This window comes from Tenrec ecaudatus, chromosome 8 (genome assembly GCF_050624435.1).
Source record: "Tenrec ecaudatus isolate mTenEca1 chromosome 8, mTenEca1.hap1, whole genome shotgun sequence".
Lineage (NCBI taxonomy): Eukaryota > Metazoa > Chordata > Mammalia > Afrosoricida > Tenrecidae > Tenrec > Tenrec ecaudatus.
In genome coordinates this window covers 25,976,846-25,988,143 of record NC_134537.1, presented here as the reverse complement: position 1 = coordinate 25,988,143, position 11,298 = coordinate 25,976,846, and the positions used below count along the sequence as shown (strand labels likewise).

At 60.2% G+C, this 11,298-nt stretch overlaps 1 protein-coding gene across 1 annotated transcript; it reads right to left on the bottom strand.

The window, feature by feature from the left end:
• Positions 1-405: 405 nt before the first annotated feature.
• AP2M1 (adaptor related protein complex 2 subunit mu 1) lies at positions 406-10,056 on the bottom strand. Its single transcript, XM_075556126.1, has 12 exons — positions 9,916-10,056; positions 7,544-7,660; positions 5,631-5,896; positions 4,934-5,016; positions 3,466-3,471; positions 3,191-3,326; positions 2,960-3,101; positions 2,450-2,569; positions 2,235-2,370; positions 2,025-2,122; positions 1,515-1,626; positions 406-1,001 (listed from the first exon to the last, which is right to left on the bottom strand). The coding sequence occupies exons 2-12, from the start codon at positions 7,615-7,617 to the stop codon at positions 867-869; spliced, it is 1,308 nt and encodes a 435-aa protein (XP_075412241.1). The 5' UTR covers positions 7,618-7,660; positions 9,916-10,056; the 3' UTR covers positions 406-866.
• Between the last annotated feature and the right edge of the window lie 1,242 nt (positions 10,057-11,298).

The window sequence follows — 11,298 nt, the reverse complement described above, 5'->3', positions numbered from 1 at the left end:
AGGTGGGCCAAGGAATGGTTTCCTGCAGGCACGTGCTCCCCATCACCTCATTGCTTTCACCACTCACCCCGACCCCCACCCCCACCCCCATGGACTGGGAAGCCTTGGGACATGGGAAAACGATGGTTAACTCCCTAATTGGAGATGCCTTGAATCGCTGACATCAGGGAATGAGGGCTAAAAGGGATTGTGTTCCCTTGAGGCTGTTTTCTGCTCTGAGAAAACACGAGACTAAGGACCAACACCATTGAGGCTTGGATAGCCCAGGGGAAGCCTAGCAATCCGCGGAAGGAAAGAGCCTTTAGAGGCCGGAATAGGACATTCTGCAGGCAATGCAAGGAACCAAAGGAAGACTAATTCTGAAAGCCCGACCTCTCCTCGTGTACATCAACACACAGCCAACGCTTCCATTCTACAGTTTATTGGGTTCATAACTGGACAAAGTCACACGTGTACAAAATGAAGCTCACACTATCCCAAAGCAGAGTAGGGACTGAGGATTGGGGATCCATTACTGGCCTTTTGGGGAGCTCCGAGGCGAGGGGCAGCCAACCCTCTCACTCCAGAGAGATGTGGGCCACAGGGGACAGGAGGAGAGGGGACCCACCTGGCTTTGGTCACAGAACTGGTATCAGCCCAGCACTGGGCCAGGACAGATGAAGGGGAGCAGGAGCCTCAGCACCCCCTTGCCCAGGGGGCCCAAGGACCACTCCACCAGTCCCACTCCAACACAGTTGGTCCAGACCAGACTAGGGGCTGGTGCAAAGGGAAGGCAGCAAAGCAGGAGAGGAGACTCGGATGTGTGGTAGCCAGGATGCTGGGCCTGGGGGGCGGGGGGCGGAGGCAGGCTAGCTACCACCGGGTGGCTAGCAGCGGGTCTCATAAATGCCACTGCGGCCAATGTATCGCACCCATTTGATGACATCATGGTCGCTGTAGTTCAGCTTCGGTTCAAACACCTTCAAGTAGCGCACCTTGAGGCCAGAGGGAGCAAACGGCACCTGGACAAGGGACAAACAGGAAGGTGGCAAAGTCCCCCAGCCTGCCTGCCCCACCTCATCTCCACTGCAAGTGCCAGTTGGGCTGGGGGCCTCCCTGTGGTTATTCTTGAAGAAAGCACACGCTAGAGTAACAGCCATCGCAGTGGGTTTGAAGTCAGGACTGCCTGCGAAAACCTGAATGCACTCCTTTAGGATTGCTCTAGAATGTATTTATCCTGCTCAAGATGAAGCCAGCCCACTTTGCTGTGAGTAACGTGTCTTAGCCAGCACTGAAGTCATCTACCTTCTCCAGGCACTGCTTGATGACAGTTAAGACGATCTGCTTTTTGTCAGCAGAAACAGCAGTTCCTGCTAAGAGGCTCGAAGGGGCAAGGAACAGGTCTATGAATTACCAAGTCACTGATGCTCCCCAGGGTCCCGCTTCCTCGCCTGGAAGGTACCGCGGCCGAGCGGAACGGTCTGTCTTCCCCAGCACATCCCACTATGGCTCTACAGGGCCCTTTCTTGCCATACCTCAAAGTTCATGGAAATGGGGGGGCGAGCCCACTTCTTCTTGTCGTTGGTGGGTAGGAGCTCAATCTCTGCGCTGATCTGCGATTCCTTCATGCCGGCCATTCGCTTGATCCTGGGGACACAGGGGCAATGGTCAGCAAGTGCCCCTCGCAGGCTTGAGGAGTTCTCACGGGGGGGGGGGGGTGTGTGCCCATGGGCTAGGCAGAGAGAACCCAGGGGCTTGAGGGGCAGTGTGTTGAAAAGTGGCCAGGACCCTGCCGACCACAGAGCTACATGATCGCAGAACTACATTCCTGTAGCACTGTGGGCTCCATCCTTGCTACAACACCCACCCACCCCACCCAGAGGTGGTTCAAGGTCAGGTGGGCAAACATTTGTTTCTTGGAAATGTAATACACGTGTGAGCCCGCGTGCAAGCAGGAGGTATGAGAAGAAACAACCGAGACAGACCCAGAGGGTCACAAACACCAAAGCATCGAGCCCTGCGTGGCACACGAAGCCAAGACTCACTTCCACACGATGGCATTCTCGCTGGCTTTGTACTTGGCCTTGCCCTTCATGCAGATCACCTGCACCCCACTTGTGTTCAGTGGGGTTGGGATCCTCACCTGCAGGGAACACACCTGGTCAGGTGTGGGGCTCTGCCAAGCCCCAACAGCAGCTGCCCTTACTCCCGAGAACCAATCCTGCCTTCACCCCAAGCCCCTGGCCTGAGCTCACCTCAATCTTCTGGGCCAGCAGAGAGGGCTTGAAGTTGGACTTGATGACCACCTTGACCTCCAGCTTGGTGCGCCCCACCTCCCGCACCAGCGGGATCACACGGAAGGGAAGGATGATGTCCTTGGTGGTGCGATACCTTTGGAGCCGAGGAGCAGGGTCAGTGGGGCGGAGCCTGGCCCCTCCCCATCTTCTCCTCCCCTCCCAGCCCAGGGCACCTCATCAGCTCAAACTCCCCGTCGGGTGGGATGAAGCTGATGCTGCGTTCAGAGTCAAACTTGCTGAGGCGCACACACTGGTGGAAAGTGCAGTCGTCGATGGCGATGGACTGCTTCCCGCTAGAGGCAGGGAAGGAGGGGAGTCATCGGCACAGGAGAAGGCCAGAGGCAAGGCCAGGCTGCCAGTAGCAGGCTGGACAATGGCCAGGAGGGCAACTCCTGACCCGGGACCCTGGCCCGACGAGAGCACGGTCTGAGTGCCAAACTGCTTGGGGCCCAGCTGTTCAGGCAGCTGACGCAGAGGCCAGCAGCACAGAGGCCCTGGCCCTGGGGACCACGCTAAGGGGTTTCCTCCATGAGGACAGCAAGCGAGCACAGAGGCCAGGAGCAACTGGCCAGGCACTCTCCTGAGGAGTCTGCATGATCGTGGCACTGAACCCAAAGGAAGCAGGGGCGTGCGGGGCCCACTCAGCCCAGCCTCTCCCTGCCCCAGCCCCCTGCCTCTGGCACCTCTTGCTTGTTTCGTCCGCCGTGCCCTTGCCCTGCTTCTCGATGACAATCTTGTCATTCATCCCAAACTTGCACTCAGGCATGCCACTCAGGTAGCTCTTCATCACCACCCGGCCCGACACATGGGCGCTCAGCACCTGTCCTGAGGACGCAGAGAGCGGGAGGCTGCTGAGGCAAGCCCCTGCGCAGGCTCCGCCCCACCCACCGCTGGGGGAGTGGGTGGGTGCTCACCCTGTGGGGACATGAGCAGGTTCACGCTCTCCAGCACATCCAGGAAGAGCTCGTTGCGGCGGTACTTGATGCCCTCCCGGCGCCAGCCGATCTGGCCTGTCACCTGGCTGGTGATCTGGGACTGCTCTTCTTTAGTCTGCGTGGGGACAGAGACAAGGAGCACCCACTGCACTCCTGTCCCCTTGCCCACCCCTCCCGTCCCCAGGGGAAGTGGGGCCAGCAGACACCCAGCAAAGCTGCCCAGGGGGTGGGGCAGAGCTGAGGAAGCAGCTTACCTGATGCTGGAGGCCAGAGGCAGCAGGGTGCCCAAAGAAAGTAGTGTAGCAGAAGGGAGGAAGAGAACAAGAGAGATCTGAGGCTTGGATCCTCTAGGGAATGCCAAGCTCTCTACTCCTGTGGGGTACCAGCCCCCCAGTGAACCCCACCCTCCCCTCTACTCCTGTGGGGTACCAGCCCCCCAGCATGCCCCACCCCTCCTCTCTACTCCTGCAGGGTACCAGACCCCCAGTGAACCCCACCCTCCCCTCTACTCCTGTGGGGTACCAGCCCCCCAGTATGTCCCACCCCTCCCCTCTACTCCTGTGGGATACCAGCCCCCCAGTGAACCCCACCCTCCCCTCTACTCCTGTGGGATACCAGCCCCCCAGTGAACCCCACCCTCCCCTCTACTCCTGTGGGGTACCAGCCCCCCAGTATGTCCCACCCCTCCCCTCTACTCCTGTGGGATACCAGCCCCCCAGTGAACCCCACCCTCCCCTCTACTCCTGTGGGGTACCAGCCCCCCAGTATGTCCCACCCCTCCCCTCTACTCCTGTGGGATACCAGCCCCCCAGTGAACCCCACCCTCCCCTCTACTCCTGTGGGATACCAGCCCCCCAGTGAACCCCACCCTCCCCTCTACTCCTGTGGGATACCAGCCCCCCAGTGTGCCCCACCCCTCCCCTCTACTCCTGTGGGATACCAGCCCCCCAGTGAACCCCACCCCTCCTCTCTATTCCTGTGGGGTACCAGCTCCCCAGTGTGGCCCACCCCTCCCCTCTACTACTGCAGGGTACCAGCCCCCAGTATGCCCCATTTCTCCCCTCTACTCCTGTGGGATACCAGCTCCCCGGTATGCCCCACCCCTCCTCTCTACTCCTGCAGGGTACCAGCCCCCCAGTATGCCCCACCCCTCCCCTCTACTCCTGTGGGATACCAGCCCCCCAGTGAACCCCACCCTCCCCTCTACACCTGTGGGAAACCAGCCCCCCCAGTATGCCCAACACTTCCTCTCTACTCCTGTGGGATACCAGCCCCCCAGTGAACCCCACCCCTCCTCTCTACTGTGAGGTACCAGCCCCCCAGTAAACCTCACCCCTCCCCTCTACTCCTGTGGGATACCAGCCCCCCAGTATGCCCCACCCCTCCTCTGTACTCCTATGGGGTACCAGGCCCCCAGTGAACCTCATCCCTCCCCTCTACTCCTGTGGGTACCAGCCCCCCACCCCCAGTGTGCCTTCCCCCTCCCACCCCCTCCCCCCTGCAGAGAGAAACTGCTGAGTTGAATTCCTACTAAGAAATGCTGAGTTGGCTGCAGCTGCTTGTGGGGTGGGAGGGGGCCACACTGGGCAAATGGAAGGAGGCTCAGACCAGCACTTCCTGTCAGGGGCAGGCTCATGAGTCAGCTGGGACAAGGCTCAGGGGCCAGCTGGGATGACGGGAAGTGGGGTGCCACCCTGATTCTGGCCGGCACAGCCCGCGTACCTGGCTCTTGATGCCCTGCTGAGTGATGAAGGTTTTCAGGGCGCCAGTCTCTGAGTTCTGTGGATAGCCAAAGTCCAGGATCTCTGTGAAAGGAGGAGCCTTCAGCCGGTGGGGACAGGGGAAGGCTCCCTCATGCCAGCCCCGCCCTGGGCTGGGGCCTATCTGGCCAGCACAGCTCTGAGGACAGTGCAGGGTCATTGGCAGGCAGCTTCCAGCTTCCCACCACGACTCTGGACTTATGTGTTATGAGAAAACAACATCAAAATGGCACAATTTTTTTCGGAGAAAATTGGCAGGAAATCCACATGACCACAGTGGGCAAGAGGCCCAGGGCCCCTGGGAGAGAGCAATGACCAGGCCTGAGGGGCCTACAGCAGCTCACCCCACCAGGCACTGAGGCAGTTGGTGAGGGGGAAACTGGGAGGGCAGTGGCCCAAGGCCTAACTCCCAAAGGAGAGAAGATGAGGTCTGCCTAGCTGCGGCGGGCAGAGTCAACCTCCTAGCTCTCCCTCCCACCCTGCTGCCTGCATGTGTTCCACTCCAGAGCGGCTTTTAGGGCTAGGTTGGGCTTGGCCTTCTCAGGGGCAGAGACAGCAGACTCGCTGGGGAAGGAAGCTCAGAGGGCCCTGGTGCCTGCAGGCCAGGCCCAGTCAGGTTCACCCTCACCCGAGCTTGGGCCGCTGCCCTGAGGCCTCACCATCCAGCAGCTCGTAGATGAGCACAAAGTTGTTCTTGATGTTCTCTTCGCTGATCTTGCCAAAGTAGGCCGCCATCACGTCACACATCTTATAGAGGAATTCGAAGACCATGGCAGCGTTGACATTCTGCTTGGTGACAGCTGCCAGCCAGATGTTGGACCGCTTAACATGGAAGAAGCTGGTCCGTGCAATGTTGGTGACAGGGCTGCGCACCTGCTGCCGGGCGTGGATAACATTGACCCGGAAGGCGTCCACTGCATTCCTCCTGAGGGAACACAGTGCACGGAGGCTGCTCAGCACCCAAGGGATCCACCCCGGGGCTTCCAGCCCACCCTCCTGGGTGCTGCAGTGTCTGCCACACCACTGCCGACACCAGCAGGGTGCTTTGCTGCTCCTGACCCCCGGGGTGGGCCTGGGCGGAAGGCCAGAGTTGGGCTGGTGTTAGGAGGTTAGCTAGGAGAAAAAGGGAAGTCGTGTGGCAGCGGCAGGAAAGCGGATGTCTCCTCAATCAAGTGAGGCTCACCAGATTTAAGCAGGCACGTCCCTGGCTCCCAGGCCTGGCCCCAACATCTGTCCCCGCTCTACCTCAGCTGCCACTGCTGGCTTCCCAGTGAGCAGTGTCAGGCCCACATGGCCAAGAGATCCTGTTCCCTCTCCCGACCCCCTGCCAGTGACCTCGCCAGTGGGGCAGGGAGCTCCTCCAGAAGTTAAGACCCCCGTGATGCCACAGAAGGCCCTCGGGGAGAACGCCAAAGGGGCCCTGGAGCTGCACCATCCATTCTTGCCCAGAGTCCAGGGCAAGACAAGAGATGAGGTGGGGGGCAGGGCCCGCCACCCGCCGGTGGCCAGGCGGCAGCTGGCCAGGCCGCTTACCTACTGCTCTGACAGCCAATGAGATGGGATGAGGACAATGACGGCAGCAGCAAGAGGGGGACGGCAACGAGAGAGAGGGTTAGACACACGACACACACACGGGGAGGGCAACATTCACCATGAGGTGGAAGCAGACAAGCCACGGCACGGGGAGAGTGCAGGCAGGCCAGGCGGGGGGCATCTGGGCAGCCTGGCGTGGGTGGGGGTCACCAGGCAGCCAGGTTCGGGGAGGCCAGGCCCTGCCACTTCTCCAGCTCCTGCCCCACCAACGGGCCAAGGGCAAATGGCTGCCCCAGGGGCGAGGGGTACTGACTGCCACAGCCCTCCCAGTCCCTGACTGCTTCTCTCTGGCTCTTCGGGCAGCAAGAGACAGAGGAAGCCAATCGCATCAGAGCTGCCGAGGCCAGCACTTGGCCTGTCATCAGCAAAGAGCGGGGCGCGAGGGGGCACAGACAGCCAGGCAAAGCCCAAGGGAGCAGGGTGAGGAGCTACACTGGCTTGACTCTGACAGGCCAGCATGGCCTTCCCACCTCACACGCCCAGGAACCTTGGAGGCCCCAGCCTTGCCACAGCCTCTCTTCCAGCTGTGGCCTAGCGGGACTAAAATCAGCCTGATGTTTCCGGAGAATGGGTGGTGGGAGGCAGAGGACGCCCAGCCTGCAGAGGCTTTCCAGGGACTCGAGGCAGGCCCCACCGTTGAGGGCCTTTGCAAACCAACCGTGCAGTGAGTTAGCACCTCCAGCCTGACCACTAACTCCAACCACTGCAGACAGGACCTCTCTCCTCCTCCTCCTTGAAACAAGCAATCTGCTTGGCAAAAGCAAGTGCCTCCAGCAACCAGGTGTGCCACTCAGGCATCAGGGAGGCAGAGGGGCCTGTGGAGGGCCCCCCAGTCCAGAGACCTCGCTGTGCAGCGCAGACGCTGACTGCCAGGCTGACCCCACCGGAGCCACAGGGAGCCAGGATGTACTCTGAGCCTCCAGGGAGAAGAGACCTGGTTCACATGCTAGGGCGGGGGTCGGGGGGCACAAGGACTCACCCGATGTCATCTCGGTAGACCCGGGAGATGAGCACCTCCCCTTTGTGATTGTAGATGAACAGCCCTCCAATCATGGCGGCAGCTCAGTCTCCGCAGCCCATCGCTGTGAGAACAGACCTGGGGCAGGTGGGGGCGACGTCAGGGGGGCAGACCTCAGGCCCCCAGCAGGGCCCGTGAGGCGGTGCAGGTCACTGGGCTCTTGTCCTGACTCAAGCCCATCAGTCAGTGACCCTCCAGCCCTCCCTACCGGCCCCTTCCCTCTGCCAGTTCCAGTTTAGCTGGAACTGGAAGGGAGATAAAAACTCAAAAGGCCTTGAGCCCAAGATTCTCTGGCTACTCTGGCCCTTCCTTTTGGGGGCTGGGCCCAGAGCTCAGCTGGGGGGGGGGGCGCCTCCTGAGCCCGCTTCCTGGTGCTGAGCTCAGCTGGGATTCCCTTCAGCCCCCCTCCTGCTTCGGTGAGTCATGGAGCCCCAGAGGCCCGGAAGGCCTGCCCCCTTGCTTGGGGCAGCAGGAATGGCGGTAGGAATTATTCCAGATGGCTCAGGCCTGGGGCCCCAGGCACAGCCTTGGAATGCTCAGTCTCAGGTCCACTACCCTTCTGGGAAGGAGCAGGCCTGAACTCTGGATTCCCAGAAGCCTTAACATTCCACAAAGTGCGGGCAGAGTGGGGGGAGGGGGAGAGCAGGGTGGCCTGGCCTCTGGCTCGGACATGGATCCAGGGTGCCTGACACCCCCCCACCCCCACCCCAGGCGGTCAGATAAGCAGGCGAAGGAGCAGAGGGGAAAGGCCTGAGCTCAGACCTGGTAGATTACACGTCAGTGACACGTCAGCTGCTAATGATTCCTGCTGCCCCTTCTTTCGGGAGTCCTCCAGGGTAATGGCAAGGAAGGGGTGCCATTCCCACGCATCCCCACCCTACGGGGCGCAGAACTGCCCCTGGGGCTTTCAGAGACTAAATCCTTAGAGGAGCAGAGAGCTTCGACTTTCTCCTGTGGAGACACTGGGGGGTTCAAACTGCTGACCTTTCGGGTTCATAACCCGGGCACTTAGGGGTGCTATTTGTCTACTTCTGGCATTTATTTGCATTTGTCTCCCCCAGAGATCGGTTGATAACAGAGGAGCCCTTTCGGGTAGAAACTCAATGATTTCAGACCCACCAACCAACTCACTCCTGTCTGGTCCAAGTACCTACAACGGGGGTGGGGTGGGGGAGCCAGGCATAGCAACATGCCTGAATTCTCCGAATTATTTGGGTCAAATGATTTCAGACTAAGAGGAGAACAAGGGTTCATTTGGCTCTACAGTTCCTGGATCAGCTCTGGTCCTAATTTCACAGGGGAGACTTTGGCAGGCTTCTCTAAAATGAAACACACCCAAAAAACGAAGCCTTTGTCTTATTTAAATTAAATAAGTAAGGCCTCCCGAGGCGTCCCAGGGTGGCGAGCACTTCCCAGCAGGGTCTGAAGAGGCTGGGCGAGGGGTGGGAAACGGCAGTCGAGCCCTGGGCACAGAACCCGGGTCACAGGGATCAAGTGGACGGTGGCTGCGGGCAGCGGAGAAGAGCCGTGGGGCCCAGGGCAGGGACCGGGTGTTCGGGGAAGGGGAAAGGTCGGCGGCGGCGGCGGCAGCCATTCACCGTCTGCCAGAGCGGCAAGCACAGCGGGGGCTCGGGGTGGGGGTGTCGGAGAGGAAAGAGCGGCCGGGCTGGTAAAGGCATCGAGGCTTGGGGGGCGGCTGACAGGGGGAGAGGCTGGCAGTGGCCAGGGTGGGGTGGGGGGGACGGGAAGGCGGAGGAGACCTTGGATCTCGGTGCCAAGGCATGAAGGGGTGGTGGGCTTTTGCCCCTCGGGAGGGGGGCGCGGCGGAAACGAGGGTGCCGCGGGGCACGGGGGCTGTGCCAGGTCTGAGGACTCTGGGCCGCGGGGTGTCAATGCAGTGTGGGCGAATAGGGGGTGCGGCGGGGGCGAGGCCGGTCACAGTCCAGGCAGCCGCACAGCGGGGTGTCACGATGCTAGCGGAACGAAGAGACGTGTCCTTGCACTGAGACGGGAACCAGGGGCGGGAGGTGGGGGTCACGGTCCTAGGGGGCCGAGCGCCGCGAGGTGCCCAGCTCTGGGAGGGTTCTAGTAGGGCTTCCTTTCAGGAGGCGCCGGGAGGCTCAGGGGGAAGGCATCGCTTCCCCGCCCGTCCTGCGGCCGCGCCCCGGCGCCTCCGCCCTGCCCTCAGCTCCCTCCCGGGTCTGAGGACTGAGGCCACTCCCGGGAGTGGGCAGCCTTCCGCGACGCTCAGTGCAGGGGAGAGCAAAGCTGCGCGGCGGGGCGGCCACTCTCGGCGTCCTCCCCGACCCCGTAAAGCCAGAGCCCGAGCTCACCTGGTGTCCGCGGCACCCTCCTCGGCCAGGCCACTCTCCGGATCCCAAGATGTCCGCCCGCCCCCTGCTCGCCCGCTCGCCGCCTCGGCTTTCACTGCAGTGGCCCGGCCCCGCCCCGGCCCCAGCTGCGCGTGCGCACTCCCGCCGCCGCCGCGCAGACTACAAATCCCGTCAGGCCTCTTCACCGCCTCGCTTCCGGTTGTATGCTCTCTAGGTTTACTAAAACTACAATTACCGACGGCCTTTGCGAGTCGCCCTCGCCTTCCGGGGACTACCGTGGCTTATCCCGTCACTCCTTAGATACACGTCCCAGCAAACGCCGCTTCTTCTCTCCCCTCCTTATACCCGCTGCCGTCCCATTGTCTGCACCGGGCATTCGGGGAATTGTAGTCTCTGCACGCGCTCCCGGGCCTGCTTTAAGTGTTTTGGATACGTTAAGTGGCTTTGTGACATTTTGTGAATTCCATCTGTTAAAACTTGGACGGCCTTGACCTCTTCCGCCTCCAGAGTCGAGGACTGGCTGTACTTTCTTGACTCACACACACACAACTTGGCAGAAGTGTTTGCGCTTTCTAATACCTCTCCACCGCTTCTCACAAACTTTTTTCATTATATATTCATTCCAGTCACGAGTTTCCCAGGGACCAAGACCCAGGATGGGATATGGGAGAGGGAGGAGACAATTGCTTGGAGGACATGAGCCAAAGTTGTTTATTTATGAACGTGCCTCTGTTGTTTCAGCTAGAAGCTGTTTGCCTTCGAGTGACAAGACAGGTTGCTTAGAAAATACTTGGCGAGTTTAATTTCATCGGATATAGGATTTGGAAGCCCTTCTCTGATGAAGGAGTTCAGCTTCACATCCAAGCTGAGAGGAGGGTCCAGAGCCAACTTTCCAACATGAAAAGCCTGCTTGGCTTTTGGAAAACGTCTATGGGCTCTTGTCCATCTGTCGGCAGAGATGTTCTGCTGCCTGTTCTGGGCAGGGCTACGCCCAGTCCTGGGAGGATGGGCAACAAAGAGCAAACCTAGTTGTAAATCCTATCCCTAGCTCCCTCCTGCCAGATCCAGAGTGTGGCAGGAGGAAGTCACAGCCTGAAGTCAGGAAGTGATGGGATACACTCAAGGTTTGACCCCCGCCTCTCTAAAAATGGACCTCAACTCATAGCAAGTGACCCCGCAGGACAGAGCAACTGGCCCTATCGTTTCCAAGGCTGTAAATCTTTACAGAAGACTGGCACATCTTCCTGCTCCAGAGCAGCTGGTGGCTTTGAACCACTAACCTTTGGGGTTAGCAGCAGAGTGCTTTAACCACTGTGCCACCAGGGCTCCTTAGACATATCCTAAACTACTGTCAATTTAGACTAAGTAATAATAGTAATTACA